We start from the raw sequence: 20922 nt of genomic DNA on the forward strand, positions 1-20922 counted from the left end.
ATGGTGCAACCGTCTAACTGTGAGTTATTTATGATGCAGTAATGCTACATTATGTAATAAGATCTGCAGGCAGGTAGACACCCAAATCAATTACATGGAGCCTATTAACTTCTCCGTGTAATTAGTGAAGGATCAGCAGCTTTGCAGCTGCACAAAAAGCATTATCTGCGATTATTCAGCACTGCATCATAAGAATCAATAAGGTTCTGTTTCTTGGAAAATCTAATTTCCTCTTGGTAGATGTCTGTTTCACTATTATGTTCCAATTTTGGCTCTTGGAGCTGGTATACCAATGCCAACTTAATATAAAAAAAAAAAAATACCCTTACAATGAATAAGATAGGCCATTCATACAAGTTGCCATGGGATCAGAGAAAATGTCCTCTGATTGAAAAAAATAGGGGGGGAAAAAAACCCAACCAAAAGTTTTTAGAATAGAGAATTGCAGGCGGCATGTCTCACATGATCAGGGCTGGGACTGGGGCTGGTTCAATATATTCACAGTCTGGAAAAGGAAGCAAACAATGAGGTAGCAATGCTTGTAGATGATGCAAATACAAATCAATACACGCATCTACCTTCACATACCTCTGCACAAAAGCATGGAACAAACTACCGAACTCTATAAAAATAACACGTAACTTAACAAACTTCAGGAAACTACTGAAAATACACTTGTTTGAAAACACTTACAATAAGAATCCTCCTTAAAATTTGATTACCCTATATCTAAACCAACCACCTACTGATCCCTCTGAATTGATTATATTAGCCATATTATCATTATTGGTCATCATATATTATTGTTTTTTATTATGTGTTATGTAAATTATTCCACAGACATATCTTCCTTATTTCTTACATAGTAATATGTTAATTTAGAACAAACCTCTTACTCTGTTCATAACTGTATCTTTTGTAAATAATGTAAGCCACATTGAGCCTGCAAATAGGTGGGAAAATGTGGGGTAGAAATGTAGCAAATAAATAAATAAACCTTTTCAGTATAATTCCAAATTAAAGTCGATTGTGAAGTGCTCCAAAGGGATCTCATAAAACTGAGGGAATAGGCAATAAAGTGTCAGATAAATTTCAACAATATTAATAAATGGATAGTTCTCTAAAACCAGTGTTGTATAGTAACTAAGTAAATGGAACGTTCTTTAAATTAGTCACCTTATTTTCTAACTCCTCTTACTCTCTTCCCTATCTATATGTTCCATCTTTGGTTATACCCTACGCTGACTATTAAAATTATCTATTACTACTGTGTTGACATTGTAAGTAGTAGTATATGCCATACGTTGTATTGTTATCTGAATATATTTACTGCTGTAATTGTCTATTGTTTATGTTTGATTTATTCTTACTGTACACCACCTTGAGTGAATTCTTTCAAAAAAGGCAGTAGTGAAAGGCTACAGAGGAAATTGGAGGGTCATGGGATAGGAGGAAATGTCCTATTGTGGATTAAAAACTGGTTGAAGGATAGGAAACAGAGAGTGGGGTTAAATGGGCAGTATTCACAATGGAGAAGGGTAGTTAGTGGGGTTCCTCAGGGGTCCGTGCTAGGACCGCTGCTTTTTAATATATTTATAAATGATTTAGAGATGGGAGTAACTAGCGAGGTAATTAAATTTGCTGATGACACAAAGTTATTCAAAGTCGTTAAATCACGACAGGATTGTGAAAAATTACAAGAGGACCTTACGAGACTGGGAGACTGGGCGGCTAAATGGCAGATGACGTTTAATGTGAGCAAGTGCAAGGTGATGCATGTGGGAAAAAAGAACCCGAATTATAGCTACGTCATGCAAGGTTCCACGTTAGGAGTTATGGACCAAGAAAGGGATCTGGGTGTCGTCGTCGATAACACACTGAAACCTTCTGCTCAGTGTGCTGCTGCGGCTAAGAAAGCGAATAGAATGTTGGGTATTATTAGGAAAGGTATGGAAAACAGGTGTGAGGATGTTATAATGCCGTTGTATCGCTCAATGGTGCGACCGCACCTTGAGTATTGTGTTCAATTCTGGTCGCCGCATCTCAAGAAAGATATAGTAGAATTGGAAAAGGTGCAGCGAAGGGCGACTAAAATGATAGCAGGGATGGGACGACTTCCCTATGAAGAAAGACTAAGGAGGCTAGGGCTATACAGCTTGGAGAAGAGACGGCTGAGGGGAGACATGATAGAGGTATATAAAATAATGAGTGGAGTGGAACAGGTGGATGTGAAGCATCTGTTCACGCTTTCCAAAAATACTAGGACTAGGGGGCATGCGATGAAACTACAGTGTAGTAAATTTAAAACAAATCGGAGAAAATTTTTCTTCACCCAACGTGTAATTAAACTCTGGAATTCGTTGCTGGAGAAAGTGGTGAAGGCGGTTAGCTTAGCAGAGTTTAAAAAGGGGTTAGACGATTTCCTAAAGGACAAGTCCATAAACCGCTACTAAACGGACTTGGAAAACTCCAAAATTCCAGGAATAACATGTATAGAATGTTTGTATGTTTGGGAAGCTTGCCAGGTGCCCTTGGCCTGGATTGGCCGCTGTCGTGGACAGGATGCTGGGCTCGATGGACCCTTGGTCTTTTCCCAGTATGGCATTACTTATGTACTTATAAATCTTAATAAATAGTTACTATACTTAAGTAAAAGTTTTGTTACTTTTACTTGTAAAGAAGTGCAGGAAAAATTTGTTACTTTTACTTTTACCAAAGTAATAATTTTACCCATTATTACTACTTTTACCTAGTTACTTCTGATGTTGCACTTAAAAGTAAAAAGTAAAAGTGACAGAGAGACCTAAATGATGATTCTTCCGTAAACCAAATGAAACAGCAAAACCTGGAACAGGATTTTGCTATTGCAAACCTTGTCACACAAACAGTGGATCATCTCATCTTAAATTTTGGTGTTCAGGGAATACAGCCTATGAGAACTGTAGAGTTGACTCTGCTTGTTGAACTGGTTACTAGTCTCCAGCCAATCAGAACAGTGATGAGTTCAGTAACTTTGAAGCGGCGATGATGCTGAAGCTGGTTGCAATTCTTGGTGAACAGACATATGTTTCTATCACGACAGACTGCTGGACATCCCATGGAAAATTTTACATTGGCGTGACAGTCCACTGGATTGATAGTCTGCTTGTCTGGGCTGAAGACTGAACAGTTTCATACATTTAACATTCTTACATTAATTCTTAAATATATTCAGAGTCTGCCATCAGACAAAAAATAGGTCAACAATTATTTCAACTTTGTGAAAGCTTTCTCTATAACTGGACAGCATGACAATGATAACAAAGATTAAGATGAAGATGCAAGTGATGAATTAGTACTACTACTGGTATTAATCCGCAAACAAACCTTTTCTGGAGACGAGAAGGGGGGCAGACTCAGGAGTAATGTCAGGAAGTACTTTTCACAGAAAGGATGATAGATATGTGGAATGCCCTCCCGCGGGAGGTGGTGGAGATGAAAACGGTAATGGAATTCAAACATGCGTGAGATAAACACAAAGGAATCCTGTTTAGAAGAAATAGACCTACGAAATCTTAGCGGACATTGGGTGGTAATGCCAGTAATTGGGAAGCAAAACCAGTGCTGGGCAGACTTCTACGGTCTACACCCTGATCATAACTGAATAGATATGGATGGACTGGAGTGTAAATTTTAAGGGGCTTTGATGTTGACTTCAGAACTTTTAGTACAAGAAAGGTGCTGGGCAGACTTCTACGGTCTGTGCCCTGAGAATGGCAAGGACAAATCAAACTTGAGTATACATATAAAGTATCGCATACCATGTAAAATGAGTTTATCTTGCTGGGCAGACTGGATGGACCGTTCAGGTCTTTATCTGCCGTCATTTACTATGTTACTATGTTAGATGATAATGAAAACGATGATGATAAATCATTCTTTGCTATAAGGAAGTCAAGTGTTTCAGACAGAGATTCCTTTGATCGATACCTGCAGACCCAGTTAAAAGGCATCAGTAATATTGCAGCCTGGCCTGATTTGAAGGAACGTTTTATCAGACTGAACAATCCACTTCCTGATAGTGCAGCTGTTCAACACCTTTTTAGCTGTGGTGGATTAAAGACTCACAAGCGCACTCAGATGAGTGACAGTCATTTTCAAAATTTAGTTTTACTAAAAGCAAAGTAGATTGAATTGTAGAGCGATTAAATTGTTGGGATAGAAATGTTAACAGTAATTGCATTCACTGTAGTTACGGTACTTTTACTTTTTTACTCAAAAAACATTATATTAGGCAGTAACTTTTTTACTTTTACTTAAGTAAAAATTTTAATGTATTCTTCATTGTAATTTTACTTTTACTTAAGTATTAAAATATTCATTTATTTTTACTTTTACTTAAGTACTTTGGCTCATACTTTGAACAACACTGCCTAAAACGAAGTGATGGTCAAACAAACTAATAGAATGTTTGGGACTAAGGCGGGATTTACAAACAGAACAGAAGATGTCATTATGCCACTGCATAACTCCATGATACGCTGACAGCTTAAGTATTGTTTGTACTTCCCAGCTCAAAAATGACATGGTACACCTAGAAAAGGTAGAGGCAAGGGCAATAAAAATAATTAGGGATTTGGGAAAACTTAAGCTTGGCAAGAATGAGAAGCCCATAAAATCCTACTACAGAGAAAGTAAACAGAAGCTATTTACGTACTAAACTGTAATGGGGGAAGGGGAAGGGCATTCTTTCATGTAGCAGCTGACATTTATGCACATACATGTTTAGAATATTAGCGTATACACATATATTTCTACACATATGCATGTAAATGCCAAATGTTTGCATAAGCACTATTCTGTAAATTCCTGCATAGCTTACATGGTATATATTTAACATGTGAGAATACACATGGGCGGAGTCTGTGTAGAGTCTGGGCGGAGCATGGACAGGACTGTCACAAAGTCATAGAATACTGTAAGATATGTGTGAGCACTTACACCAGCTCTGGCTGGCATGAGTATGTGCCAAACCACATATGTGCATACTGTATATACCCGATTAAAGAAAGGTAGGTACCTTCTTTCCCTTATAGAAGATGTTCCTATCAGGTGTCTATACGTCGGTGCACTGCTAAAGAATTAACCCCTAGGTGTTCAGCACAAGTTTTAATGGATGTTAGTAGTGAGCAGACTAAAATTTAGGGAGCAATTCTGTAAGTGGGAACCTCCTTTTAGGTGCCCCAGTGCTGCACAGTGACAGCCTATTGTATAACTGTATACTGTCCTTTTTGGCAGAGTTCAGTTTGGTTCTCTCTATCTCCACCTGCTGGTCGATGGTCATAACTCACAAGTCTCTGGATTTGTTTGCTGCTGATGACAAGGAAACAGCCTGCACAAATGTCATTAACCCTTCTAACCAGTTTTAGCAGTCCATCCTTCTCTGCAATCGGCATGTCCCACAAGTATACACCACACATATCCTTGGTGTTCTACTAGACAACAACCTCTCTTTTCAAACACAAATCGCCCAAGTTGTTAAGTGTTCATTCTATAGATTGCATCTCATTAGATCAATACAGCCCCTTCTGCAAGCATCAGCTTTAAATATCCTGATCCATTCATAGTAATTACACAACTAGACTACTGCAACACTTTATACAAAGGTATCCGTGCTAAAGATCTTTGCTGCCTTCAGCTAGTACAAAATACCGCACTCTGAATTATTCACAAAACTGGCCATTTTGATCATATCACACCCCTATTGAAGGCTGCACGCTGACTCCCTCTCTCAACAAATCTCCTACAAAATGCTTCTTCCAGTATATAAAACCCTTTCTTCAGAAGAATCTGCCTACCTTTTCCGTCATCTCATACAATATATCCTTTCTTGAACTCTCAGGTCCTTTTGAAAAAATCAATTCATTATCTCTAGTTACAAAGAAATTGCATGAGCACACTAGGGCTTCAATATTTTCTGTGCAAAGGCCCCACTTATGGAATTCATTGCCCCCCCCCCCCCGAGATCACTAACCATACTGCCACAATTTAAATCAACCCTCAAGAGCCTTTTGTTTAATGATGCCTACTGCTAAACTCCATTCTGCTCATGTGAAGACCTATCTACTGTTCTTTCCCTTCCCCACTATCCTATCAATAACGGAGTCCCACACAATTCCCTCATATGTACATAAGTATTGACATACTCGGACAGACCGAAGGTCCATCAAGCCCAGCATCCTGTTTCCAACAGTGGCCAATCCAGATCACAAGTACCTGGCAAGATCCAAAAAAACCCCTACAATATATTTTATGCTGCTTATCCTAGAAATAAGCAGTGGAGTTTCCCCAAGTCCATTTTAATAATGTTCTATGGACTTTTCCTTTGGAAAGCCATCCAAACCTTTTTTAAACCCCGCTAAGCTAACTGCCTTTACCACATTCTCTGGCAATGAATTCCAGAGTTTAATTACACGTTGAGTAAAAAAATTTTCTTCAATTTGTTTTAAATTTACTACGTGGTAGCTTCATCACGTGCCCCTTAGTCCTAGTATTTTTGGAAAGAGTAAACAAGCGATTCATGTCTACCCGTTTCATTCCACTCATTATTTTATAGACCTCTATCATATCTCCCCTCAGCCATCTCTTCTCCAAGCTGAACAGCCTAGCCGCTTCAGCCTTTCCTCATAGGTAAGTCGCCCCATCCCCTTTATCATTTTCGTTGCCCTTCGCTGTACCTTTTCTAATTTCACTATATCCTTTTGTCTGATTTATATTGTTCATTTATTTTTTTTCTCCCTCTAATTGGTACTAGATTGTAAGCCGCCTAGAAGGCTTGTCTGTAAGGAGGGATAGAACATGTAAGTAAAACTTGAAACACTAACCAGTTTTGCTGAAGGATACAACAACAGGACAAAACTTGTTTGACAGTGTTAGCAACTGTTTGGAAAGACAGTATTTGGTAACAGACCATTCTGGTAATAATTTATGTTCATTCAGTCATTATATTGGGAGAAATCATATAAATGGTGCTCAAAATTCAGCATTTAACAAAATATCCTCGCTGAATGGAATTCTATAACAAATGTCCCCAGATCAGTGCCGGGATTCACGCTCAGCTTTGGGCACAAGGATTTACACCAACTGAAATCAGATGTAAATCCCGGCACGCAGGTTGGGCCTGGATCCCCCAAATTCTATAATACTGCGCGCATTTTAAGGGAACACCCCTAGCCCGCTCATGCCCTGCCCCTTTGCAGATCTGCGCAGAAACACAAGCTATTCTATAAATGGGCACGTGTGTTTTCATGTGGATCCGCCATTTCTGTGCCTTGCATCTGTTAGAAAGTTTTTTTTCTGCAGAAGTAGCACCTAATGTTTGGTTCCATATCTAGACTTTCCCCCATTGAGTTTTGTTGGAAGTGAATTACACGGCGCATCTGTTAATTTTCTGTGCGCGGTCCACTAGAGTTAGTACTGACATAAATGCGGCTCTGTGTATAAAGGTTGCCCATCCCTGGACTAGAGCAACAGGTTTAGAACCTAGAAAGAAAGGGGATGGAACTCGATGTACTGCAATCTGCTTTGGTGCCTGCGGGTGGAAAGCGGTATATCACATGATTAAATCAAATCAGGTACTTATTTAGTACCTGGGACAATGGAAGGTTAATTGACTTGGCCAGAGTCACAGGGAGCTGTAGTGGGAATCAAACCCACTTCCTCAGGGTCTCAGACCACTGCATTAACCATTAGGCTACTCCTCCACTCTGGTTCAAACCCAGCTTCTGCCACTGCCTGTGACCTTGAACAAGTCACTTTGGTGGCAATTCTATAACCCGGCACCTAAAAGTAGTTCTAGAATATATCATCACCTAGATGCAAGACTGGCACCACTAATTGGCATTTATATGCCTAAATGAAACAAACAAACAAACAAACAAACAAACAAACAAACGCACAAAGATCCAACGAAGAGCACAATGGGATTGGCAATGACCAGACGGATGTTCCAGGAATGTTTCACTGTCAGACAAACAATGTCAAAACAAACAAGTTACTGCTCGTTATTAGGAACCTGGAGTGCCTGTCCACCTTACCCTCTCCCGTAACAGTGCCAGTGTGTTCTGTTTAAGCCATGACACCGGAGGTTTCTCATAACATGCACTGTTGCCTCAGCCAATTTCTTGGTTTGATGTTGGTGTAACATGATATAGGACCCCTGATGAAGGCTTGTTAGCCGAAACGCGGCCCATGTAGGGTCCGCTGTTCAATAGACGTTGCATGCTATTTGTTTTGGCATAATTTATCTGACATTAAAGGACTTGGAGGAATTATACTTGGAACATCTGTCTGGTCATTCCAGCTCCTGATGTGCTCTTCATAGGCGCTATTCTATACCATACTCGATAAAATTGCTTAGTGCTTAAGTGTGAGGGAGCGTAAATACAGGCAAAGTGTGGACATGTCATAGGTGTGTCTCTGAGATAGGCATATACTTTATAGAATATTATAGCTTATGTGCACTTCAGTGCACACTTGGGCACTAACAGCTTTGGCTGCCATTGACTTGGCGTAACTGTTGGTACCTAACAGGTGTGCCAATGCCAACTTATGCTTACCCTGGGACTAGTAGCATTAAAATGCTGCTACTATTTGGGTTTCTGCCAGGTACTTGTGACCAGGATTGGCCACTGTTGGAAACAGGATACTGGGCTAGATGGACCATTGGTCTGACCCAGTATGGCTAGTCTTCTGTTATGTTCTTATGAGTTCCATCCCCTTTATCATTTTGGTCGCTGTTCTTTGAACCTTTTCTAATTTCGCTAGATCTTTTTTGAGATACGGCAACCAGAACTGAACGCAATACTCAAAGTAAGATCACATCATGGAGCAATACAGAGGCATTATAGTATTTTTGGTCTTATTTACCATCCCTTTCCTAATAATGTTTAGCATCTTATTTGCTTTTTTGCCCGTCGCTGCACATTGGGAGTTCCTATGTGCTCTGCTTACGATTCGCCCAAACTCAGCCCATGCTCAAGCCAAACAGTATTATATGCATCATCAAATCATAGTGTATAGTTGTCTGCTACTTGACTACTGCCATTTTCACACCTTCCTGCTGCCTAAGACCAGGGCCGCCAAGAGGGGGGGCAGGGGGGTGCAAAATTCCCCAGGCCCGGGCCTCCAAGGGGGGGCCTGGCACCGGGGTCTCTCTCCTTCTCCTGCTCCCAGGTCGCCAGCTGCAGTCCCCAGTCTCACGTGCCTGCCCTCGGCTCCGTCGATAGCCCCCCTCCGTCCGTCACCGTGACCGGGCACCCTGCATTCAAATCGGCAGTGCCTCACCTCCATGTGAAAGCGGCATATCGCCTCCCTTCGGGCCCTCCCTCACTGTGCCCCGCCCCCACCCCGTCCTGCCTACGACTAGGAGGCTCCAATTACCTCCTACGTGGGGATCTTGTACAAAGAAGGAAAATAAAGACTGTCCTGGACAAAGAGAAGCTTTGCTGGTGGTTTTGGGAGTGGAGAGAGTAACTGAGCAGAATAGATGGTCTATTTGTGCCGTACGTTACCACATTGCTATGGTATTACTAGGAAACCTATCAAACCAAAGAGTAATATAACAGACTTTAATCACCACTACAATATCACAGAGTAGGGGCCCCTCATGTACCGCAATTGGGAAAAATGACTCATATTTTCCCCTCAGCAGTTTAGTCCGCTCAGTTAGAATCTGTCTATATTGGCCTATGGCAATATAGGTTTTCATTTGCTATTACTTGTTTTTCTCTCTTTTATATTCTTAAAGTTTATTTTGGTTATGCAAAAAAAAAAAGCAACTATTAAAAGCTACCAATAGAGATCCCAATTCAAAAATGCCTCTTATGCTCACAATACTGCTGATCTGCAACCATTTTGACAGAACTGACATTTCTCCAGATGTTGTAATTAAATTACAGTTCACGATGAAAACTTTCATTAACATTTTCCCCTACTGTACTGCAGATTTGTATACCTCCATGAAATGATTTTCGTTTAATGGTCCCTAAAAAACCTTAATAGCAAACAAAAATCCCTAGAAAAATATATAGCAATGAGGAAGGTTAGAAATCAAAACATAATCAACAAAACCCCACTCAACATCACTAAGTGGAGGAGTGGCCTAGTGGTTAGGGTGGTGGACTTTGGTCCTGAGGAACTGAGTTCAATTCCCGGCACAGGCAGCTCCTTGTGACTCTGGGCAAGTCACTTAACCCTCCATTGCCTGCCGCATTGAGCCTGCCATAAGTGGGAAAGCACCGGGTACAAATGTAACTAAATAAACAAGCAGCCATATCCCAAAAAACAAACCTCATAACTTTGAAATAACAGGACCTTCATACACGGAGAGAGAACAGCAATCAGGCTCTGATTTTCACCAAGATTAACTCCACTACGGTGATAGTTTTCAAAGCACATAGACTTAATAAAGTTACATAGCAACCTATGTAACTTTGTAAGCCTATGACTTGTGCTTTGAAAATGAGCCTCAATATGATTTAATCATCGCTCCCAAAATAAATCTTAATAGCATAGTTCTTGCAACAAAATACACAACATAATTTAAGGGTGCAAACATAAATAATTCATCTAAGGCCGTACCGTGCTGTTGCTGCTGCTTGGGAGCATGTAAGAACACATACAGCTTACTGCGAAGTGGCAATAAAGACTACAGCAATTTAGAAAATTTCAGCTGATGCACGCTAATGAGAACTTAAGGGGCACCTTTGCGAGAGTGAGAAAGAGAGAGAGAGAGATTCAAGCTCAAGTGAACAGAATTAGCATTTTGTTTCTTAAGCAGCATCAACTTGGCAGCCACAGCAAGTCAGCCGTAGGTTCTGGTCTGTTTTCTTCTCTTTGTTAGACCTGCTCCTTCAAAGAGAAGGGGAAGAGGGCTAGAATAGAAGGGGGAATTATTTGACTAGTGTGGAGCCTGGTTACAATGCTTGTTAAAGCATCCCCTGAAATAATTAATCTTGACACATGTCGCTACCTTCCTTCCTCGGCCCAACCACGACAGCCAGCTGCAATCATGTTCTATCTGTTCTTGCAGTGGGCTCACTTCCCTGGTGAAGCGCATTGCGTTTATTTGAGGTTGGGAGCCACAATAATGCAAACTAATTAACAATGGAAGTGCATGATCGAGGCGTGCCCCAGAAAGCGCAAGACAGAGATTCGTTGACCCGCGACAGGATTGTGAAAAATTACAGAAGGACCTTACGAGACTGGGAGACTGGGCGGCTCAATGGCAGATGATGTTTAATGTGAGCAAGTGCAAGGTGATGCATGTGGGAAAAAAGAACCCGAATTATAGCTACGTCATGCAAGGTTCCATGTTAGGAGTTACGGACCAAGAAAGGGATCTGGGTGTTGTCGATAATACACTGAAACCTTCTGCTCAGTGTGCTGCTGCGGCTAGGAAAGCGAATAGAATGTTGGGTATTATTAGGAAAGGTATGGAAAACAGGTGTGAGGATGTTATAATGCCGTTGTATCGCTCCATGGTGCGACCGTACCTTGAGTATTGTGTTCAATTCTGGTCGCCGCATCTCAAGAAAGATACAGTAGAATTGGAAAAGGTGCAGTGAAGGGCGACTAAAATGATAGGGGGGATGGGACGACTTCCCTATGAAGAAAGACTAAGGAGGCTAGGGCTTTTCAGCTTGGAGAAGAGACGGCTGAGGGGAGACATGATAGAGGTATATAAAATAATGAGTGGAGTGGAACAGGTGGATGTGAAGCGTCTGTTCACGCTTTCCAAAAATACTAGGACTAGGGGGCATGCGATGAAACTACAGTGTAGTAAATTTAAAACAAATCGGAGAAAATGTTTCTTCACCCAATGCATAATTAAACTCTGGAATTCGTTGCCGGAGAACTTGGTGAAGGCAGTTAGCTTGGCAGAGTTTAAAAAGGGGTTAGACGGTTTCCTAAAGGACAAGTCCATAAACCGCTACTAAATGGACTTGGGAAAAATCCACAATTCCGGGAATAAGATGTATAGAATGTTTGTACGTTTGGGAAGCTTGCCAGGTGCCCTTGGCCTGGATAGGCCGCTGCTGTGGACAGGATGCTGGGCTCGATGGACCCTTGGTCTTTTCCCAGTGTGGCATTACTTATGTACTTAGGAGTAAGATAAGTCATAGGGCATTTTGACTAGCTTGCACAGTTGCAAAGTACACATATCTTGTAGCTAAGTTTCAAAGGGAAACTACTTGGGCAGTTCCTTGTTGAAAATTAGTTGCAAGTCATACTTTGCAATTACTATTTCTGCAAGTGGCCCAGCAAGGGCAAACATTTGAAAATATCAGCTTACATGCTGTTTATGCCTCCATACTAAATACACCTTTGGAAAAGATTAATTTGAAAGCGGTAACTATTCAGCCCGCAACCATGTCCGGGCACTGGTATTGAATATCCAGGCATACGCAGCTGGCTAAAACGTATGTGGTTAAGTGCAATATTTACCACTTAACTGCATAAGATGAACCTCATAAAGATAGGACTGCATTTTGGGCTAGATTCTACATATGACACCTAAACAATCAGCACAAAAAAATGCTTAAGCGGCATTCTATAAGCCGTGCCTGAAGTTTGGAGTGGTTTATAGAATTAACACTTGAGCGGAGAGGTTGTGCATAAATTTAGGCACCACCATTTGCACCATCGAAAAACATGGTGCAAATTCCTGCATCTAAATTTACACGCAGAGAACCATTAGTCTACATTTATGCACGTATCTCAAAACCATGCCCCGATCCGCCCTCTAACGCCCCTGACCCTCCTATTTCCATGCCCCTTTTTCAGGCCGCATGTAAATTGTTTTAGGTGCAGATCCTGCGCCTAACTTTACACACATATGTCCCAATTAAATCTAATTAGTGCCAATAATTGTTTGTTATTTATTTATTTATCACATTTGTATCCCACATTTTCCCACTGATTGCAGGCTCAAAGTGGCTTACAATAATATTGTAATAAAGTTACAATGCAAAGAAGTACAATTTTGCAATTAAGAGCAAGATAGAAATAACAATTGAACAGCAATTGGTATTGAGAATAAGATAGAATTAATAATTAATCAATAAAGAAAATAGTAACCTGTAATTAGTGTCCATTGGATCATATAATGGTAAGTGATAATTCTATAAAGCCAATTATGTGCAAAACCTAATTGTTGCCCATAAACATCAATAATTAATTGTTAGCAGCCAATTATTGATAGTTGATGGTTTGTTAAGCAATTAAGTTGCAGGGACATCTCAACAGCATACCCAAATTTGGGTGCTGTATATAGAATCCAGACGAGTTTGCCCAAACCATGCCTCATAAATACATCTGGACTGCAATGAACACATCTGAGAATCTCTTCCCATAAAAGGAAGAGTCTCCTTAGACCTCCTGGTCATAAATGAGGTCATTTTCAGTAGCTGATGTTATTGTGACTTACACAGGTAGTTTTCTACCCGTGGACTTTCTAGTCAATTCATACTGCCACTAGGAATCAGGCTGCCATATAAGGGCAGGGTCCCTAATATTGGAGTTCTATATTGATTAATATAAAAAGGAAGATACTGATGCCAAAAAGCATAAATTACTCTCTTACACTAGGACATTTATTATCATCATGCCATAATAATGCAGGTTGACTACTTATATTAAAAAAAAATCACAAGACGATACTTGCCTGTATAGGACCAATCAGTCTCATCAGTGGATTTCTGGTGTTGTGTATAGTATCCATATGCCAAATCTATAAAACAAAATTATGTCGTTAGTAAAGCAAGAATGCAAGAAATAAAGCAAATACAAGAGGAAGCTCAATAAGAACTGAAGTTGCCAAATTTCTAGGACACTTATGTGCAAGTCTGAGGATATGTATAGATCAGTAGCTCCCAAACGGGTCCTGTGGGACCCTCAGCTAGTCAGATTTCAGGATATCTGCAATGAATATTCATGAGACAGATTTGCATGCCCTGCCTCCAGGGCATGTAAATTTCTATCATGCACATTCATTGTGCATGACAGGCTGAGGTCCCACACAGTGGCGTTCCTAGGGGGGGGGGGCAGTGGGTGCGGTCCGCCCCGGGTGCACGCCGCTGGGGGGGGGTGCCGCGCGCGCCTGTCCTCCGTTGTTCCATGCTTCTTTTCTGCCCCGGAACATCCTGTTCCGGGGCAGAGAAGAAGCATGGAACAACGGAGGACAGGCGCGCGTGGCACCCCCCCAGTGGCGTGCACCCGGCGGGGGGGGTTCCTTCACGGGAGTGTCCTTTTGCCGGGGGGGGGGTCTGTGCTGCATTGGGGGGGGGACGCTGCACCCAGGAGGCGGGGCACATCGGCGATCCGCCCCGGGTGCCAGCCCCCCCAGGAATGCCACTGGTCCCACAGGACAGGTTTGTAAGCCAATGGCAAAGATCCCAAACAAATCCCACCTTTCAGAGTCCTCACATCCAATCTAGCAAGTTGGAATCTAGTGTGGGTAAAAATCAATTCATTTAAATTTGTATTTTATATTTATGTATTTTAACAAATAATTCAAGCATTACAATAACTCATACAGAAAACAAGAAATAGCAATTCCTTGCGATTTAACAAAAGAAAGAAGCAAAAAAAGTTCCTCAGTTTGAAATACTAACCAACACTACAGTCTACGATAATGTGGGGTGATAATCAAGATGAAAATTCAAGGAAAATAAATATAACCATATCACTGCAAGCAAAAGTGGGGAGCATTCCAATATTATCTATTACACGACTACATGGTTTCCATTCTTTCTGGCAAACTACTAACAGTCTTCCTACTAGATGGGTCATAGAATATATACTTAACTGATTTGTATTTGACTGCACATTTACAAAGAAATTTAAGAATGTTCCAAATTGGAGTACCCCTGGTCTCAACAATAGAAAGCTCTGCCTCCTTTTCTCCTTCGTTAAATCTGGATATATCCTAACTACACCCCCCAAAAAAGGGGAATCATGTTTTTTTAAGAAAAGTTGAAGCAGCCATTCTCTATCAGATGGAACTGTTAGTGTTACCACCAATGTTGCATCGGAAAAGGTTTATCTTCAAAAGATTCCAGTAAGCCAAAAATATAAGGACATTCTACTACTACTACTACTACTATTTAGCATTTCTATAGCGCTACAAGGCATACGCAGCACTGCACAAACATAGAAGAAAGACAGTCCCTGCTCAAAGAGCTTACAACTCCTGTTCTTCATAGCTTCTTTCTTAGCTGAAGGTAAATAAAAAATCTGAGAAACTGGCGGTAAGGAAGTCTCTGGGACTTGCAAAATCTCAAGTAAATATCTTTTAAACACCTAGTGTGGAGTAACAAAAGGTATTTTAGGAAAATGTATAATGCACAGATTAGAAAACTGTGTCATATTTTCCAAGTTTTCCACTTTTCGTCTCAACTCAGAATTATCTTTCGTAAGAGTAGAATTTGCCACGGTACATTTTTAATTTGTGTTGTATGATCCTCCAAGGAAGAATTAACTTGAGACAGTTGCTGTTGAAAAGCAGTAGTATTAACAGTGTTGCCTTGAAGGACTTCAGTCACTGCTACCAATTGTGTGGAAATCCCTTTTCCAAATTTGGAGATGGCAGTCCAAAGAGTCTCCAAAGAAAACAGAAAATACAGGTATAGTGAAAACCTGGCCCATCTCATAACATCCTTGTCCAGCAGTCAGGTCAGCTACCGTCACCAGCTCCACCATCAGTCCTCCGAAGGTCATTACACCTGGAAAGGCTTGTATCACTTCCTCTTCCATACAGGACACTTCCCCTTGAACCGGCAAAGTATCAGCGACTCATGAAGATCAATGCCACTAAGCTCCTGTGGTGAATCATGTAAAAGGTTGAGCCAGAGGCAAACGCGTATCTAGGGTCAAGGAGACTGCAGACCTGTAATCTGACAAAGCTTCTCCTGGAGTCGACGCCAAGACAGTCAGCACAACCTCGGTATTTGGAAGCACAAGAACAGAGGAATCCATCGGACCCAAAGAACGTGAGATATGTGGCTGAGAGGGCTCCGAGAGGTAAACCTTCACTCTGCTCTTCTTCTTCACCATTAGGCACAAAATTCAGGGAAGCACATCGCCAAACTGCTGCCGCCATCTTGGCGCTACCCTCAAATCAATTCATTTAATAGCTTTTTTTAAACATATTTTGGGGCCTGATATCATTAACAAGCTTATAGAATAAAATTTGCACTAAAAATGCTTAGTATGCATGTTGGTACAATTTAGCGTTCATCCTAAAATGGAATTTAGCATGTTATATACTACGTTTTATTGAGTGCATAGTAACAATTACCCTTACAGTGTGTGCACAATATTAGAATGTATACTAACTCATGAAAATAAAAAATCCACACTAGCTAAATCCTAACCATTCTGAAGTGAAAAGGCTAGAAACTAGGGCAGATTTTCCCCCTCTCCCTCCCCCTAAAGATAATCAACCTACCTCACTCTAGCACATCAAGATCTTCCACCCTGAACTGCAAGACAGCCATTCCCCATCTTACGTTAACCCATCAGTGGTCAGACCTCCTTCTTCTGTTCCTCTGTAAAGCACCACCTCCTAGTGGCATTATTTGCATATTAGCAGCTATATTATCAAGAGGGTTCCTACTGATAGTGAAGTTCTGCGCTGGTGACTTTCTGAATTGAGTGTGTATCAACAACTTGGAAAGCTAAAGGTGGACAAAGCCATGGGACCGGACGGGATCCACCCCAGAATATTGAGGGAGCTCAGAGAGGTCTTGGCGGGTCCTCTTAAAGATTTGTTTAATAAATCCTTGGAGACGGGAGAGGTTCCGAGGGACTGGAGAACGGCGGAGGTGGTACCTCTTCACAAAAGTGGTGATAGGGAAGAAGCTGGAAACTACAGGCCGGTAAGCCTCACTTCGGTTATTGGAAAAGTAATGGAAGCCATGCTGAAGGAAAGGATAGTGAATTTCCTAGAAGCCAACAAGCTGCAAGATCCGAGACAACATGGTTTTACCAGAGAGAAATCGTGCCAAATGAATCTCATTGAATTCTTTGATTGGGTAACTGGAGAATTGAATCATAGACGTGCTATAGACGTAATCTACTTAGATTTTAGCAAAGCTTTTGACACGGTTCCTCACAGGAGGCTCTTAAATAAACTAAATGGGCTGAAGATAGGTCCCAAAGTGGTGAACTGGATTAGGAACTGGTTGACGGACAGACGACAGAGGGTGGTGGTAAATGGAGTTCGCTCGGAGGAGGGAAAGGTGAGTAGCGGAGTGCCTCAGGGATCGGTGCTGGGGCCGATTCTGTTCAATATATTTGTGAGTGACATTGCCGAAGGGTTAGAAGGTAAAGTTTGCCTATTTGCGGATGATACTAAGATTTGCAACAGAGTGGACGCCCGGGAGGGAGTGGAAAGCATGAAAAGGGATCTGAGGAAGCTAGAAGAATGGTCTGAGGTTTGGCAATTAAAATTCAATGCGAAGAAATGCAAAGTGATGCATTTAGGGAGTAGAAACCCACGAGAGACGTATGTGTTAGGCGGGGAGAGTCTGATAGGTACTGAGGGGGAGAGGGATCTTGGGGTGATAGTATCCGAGGATCTAAAGGCGACGAAACAGTGTGACAGGGCGGTGGCCGTAGCGAGAAGGTTGCTAGGTTGTATAGAGAGAGGTGTGATCAGCCGAAGAAAGGAAGTGTTGATGCCCCTGTACAAGTCGTTGGTAAGGCCCCACCTGGAGTATTGTGTTCAGTTTTGGAGGCCGTACCTTGTGAAGGATGTTAAAAAAATGGAAGCGGTGCAAAGAAAAGCTACGAGAATGGTATGGGATTTGCGTTCCAAGACGTATGACCAAAGACTTGCTGACCTGAACATGTATACCCTGGAGGAAAGGAGGAACAGGGGTGATATGATACAGACGTTCAAATACTTGAAAGGTATTAATCCGCAAAAAAATCTTTTCCGGAGATGGGAAGGCGGTAGAACGAGAGGACATGAAATGAGATTGAAGGGGGGCAGACTCAAAAAAGATGTCAGGAAGTATTTTTTCACGGAGAGGGTGGTGGATGCTTGGAATGCCCTCCCGCGGGAGGTGGTGGAGATGAAAACGATAACGGAATTCAAACATGCGTGGGATATGCATAAAGGAATCCTGTGCAGCAGGAATGGATCCTCAGAAACTTAGCTGAAATTGGGTGGCGGAGCAGCTGGGGGGAAGAGGGGTTGGTGGTTGGGAGGCTAGGATAGGGGAGGGCAGACTTATACGGTCTGTACCAGAGCCGGTGATGGGAGACGGGACTGGTGGTTGGGAGGCGGGAAATACTGCTGGGCAGACTTATACGGTCTGTGCCCTGAAAAAGACAGGTACAAATTCAAGATATGAGTTTATCTTGGGCAGACTAGATGGACCATGCAGGTCTTTTTCTGCCGTCATCTACTATGTTACTATGTTACTATGATAAGAAAGCATTCTGGAGGAGAACCATGAAGGTTTGGAAGGTCTGGCCTCCAGGGGACTACCTTAAGGAGGACATGAGTGCTGGATGGTGCCAGGGTGTGGTAAGGGGATGAAATGAATGAGATATCTCCTGCTACTAGGATTTTTTCAATTCAGGCCTGTTATCAAGACGGATTTCTTCTGGCAATGTGAAAGCTCAAAATTGAACACTTGGGCTGGGCAGGTGTTAAATGTTCTGCTTTAGCAGGCCTACAGTAAACAACAGGCAGATAGTATATACATTTCACCAGGGGAGTAGCCAGACCTCGGCGGGAGGGGGGGACATTTTGGCCCGCCTCCCCCACTGCTTCCTACCTCCCCCCCTGCTGCCGCCACAAGCTACCTTTGCTGGTGGGGTCCCCAACCCCCGCCAGTTGAAGCATTTATCTGTCCCACGCTGGTCTCTCGCACTTGCTTCCTCTCTTGTTTTCAGCATGCTGTGCACTGCATGACTAGGAAGAGAAGAGGAGACAAGTGCGAGACCAGCCAGCGCAAGTCAGATAAATGCTTCAACAGGCAGAGGTTGGGATCAGGGACCCCCGAGCCAATTTTGGGGGGCCCAGGCCCCCCATAGCTACGCCACTGCATTTCACACATATGTTGAAGTGGACTCTGGTCCTCAAAAGCACATGCCTCGATAAATTGGTTAGTCTATAAGAAGCCACCTGTCTCTGACATTTTTGTTAGTACAGACTAGCATGGCTACCTTTTTGAAAATGTATACATGGTTTATGGTTTATTTATTTAAGCAACTAAAACCTCATTTGCATATACCACTCTCTCATGTAGATATCACACATTTCAGCTATTAACTCTAATATTTTAGCAGGCATAACAAGTCACTATTACATAAGACTAGAACATCTTAAAATTGTGTTAACATGTAGGCTAAGCCGTATTGTGTAGGAACCAAGTTCTAGTTATTGTCGAAAGAAACATTATTAGCCTAGCTTATGTAAGCATCCTTTCAAGACCCTCACTTGCCCAGTATGATCCTGCAAGCAGGAACATACCAAGTTAAAGTATAGAGGAGGTGTATATCATTTGGTTACAGCATCCCCTTTCTTTGATGGCTGCAATGGTACTGCTTACCCTTATATAATGGTTATGGTTATTCTATTTGATATACCACCTTTTCTTAGAATCAGATCAGGGTGGTTCGCAATTTAAAAGCTTGAGAAGCAGAAAGGAGCGCCATAAGTTCAACAGGAAAGTAAAGAAGAGAATGTAGAAAAACAGTAAGAATGGAGAAGCATCGATGGAAAGGTGCAGAGACTACAGAGCTGCCCAGGTCGCTCCGACATCTACCCTTGTTCAAAGGCTTCATCAAAGAGAAGTTTTCGCTGCAATTTTCAATTTAGCGAGTGATGGTTCTAACTGAATAACTGGTTGTAGCTGGTTCCACAGAGTAGGTAACCAGGAAAAAGAAGGCCGAATACCTAGTGGTATCATGTCATGCTGCAGAAGATTGTGGTATAAAAAGTCGTAGGGTATTAGATGGCCAAAGAAGACAAGAAGATAAGTATGAAGTAATAAGGGAAGCCAGATTTAGAGGCCTAGCAGTCTAGACAGCCCTATGAGCAAGGGCCAAGATTTTTAAAAAGTATATGGAATGCAATTGCTAATTAATGATGTCAGTGAAGTAGTAGAATAATACGATTAGACTAGTGAGCATGACATAAAATACAAATTGCCCTATTTTGTACAGGTTTTGAGATGTATAAGTAGTGATATAGGAAGACCAGCAAATGGGGCTAGATTTTATTTATGATGTCTAAAAAAAATGCTTAAGTGGTATTCTATAAGCCACACCTAAAGTTTGGTGCAGTTTATAGAATAACGCTTGAACGGAGAGCTTGTGTGTAAATTTAGGCAACCGTCATTTGTGCTAACAAAAATGTGATGAAAACGCCCATGCCTAAATTTAGGTGTAAAGCACCCATATTCTGTAATTTCATGCGTAACTCAAAACCTCACTCCCGATCTACCCTGAAATGCCCATGAGCCTCCCATTCCCGTGCCCCTTTTTGGGCCACACATACATTTTAGGTGCAAATCCTGCACCTAAATTTAGACGTCCCAATTAAATCTAATGAGTGGCAATAATTGCTTGTTAAAAAGTCAATTATTGGCACAAATTGGCTCATTATTCTATTAAATTGTGTGCCCATCTAACTTTGCGTGCACAATTTTGGGTGATGTTTATAGAATCAGGGCGATATTGCATTACAGTAATTAGCAATGTAACCAGAGAATTCTGATCCAAGTAAGAGAGGATTGACCTACATTGTCAGACAGTCCCAAAAATCTGAGGTTCAAAGAAAAGTTGGCGATGTAAAATCCAAGATATTTGAACAAGTTGACCAGAACGATAAGATCTCCACTCAAAGTTGGGGAGTTCTTGGCT

General features: G+C 41.7%; 1 protein-coding gene across 1 annotated transcript in view; it reads right to left on the reverse strand.

Annotated features, from left to right (window-relative positions):
- Positions 1 to 20922, reverse strand: part of PTPRZ1 (protein tyrosine phosphatase receptor type Z1) — a 237093-nt gene that overhangs the window by 138511 nt on the left and 77660 nt on the right. The window contains 1 exon segment of the mRNA XM_030217112.1: positions 13706 to 13771. Within this exon segment, the coding sequence (XP_030072972.1) occupies positions 13706 to 13771 (66 nt within the window).

The sequence above is a fragment of the Microcaecilia unicolor genome, chromosome 10 (genome assembly GCF_901765095.1).
Source record: "Microcaecilia unicolor chromosome 10, aMicUni1.1, whole genome shotgun sequence".
NCBI classification, from domain to species: domain Eukaryota; kingdom Metazoa; phylum Chordata; class Amphibia; order Gymnophiona; family Siphonopidae; genus Microcaecilia; species Microcaecilia unicolor.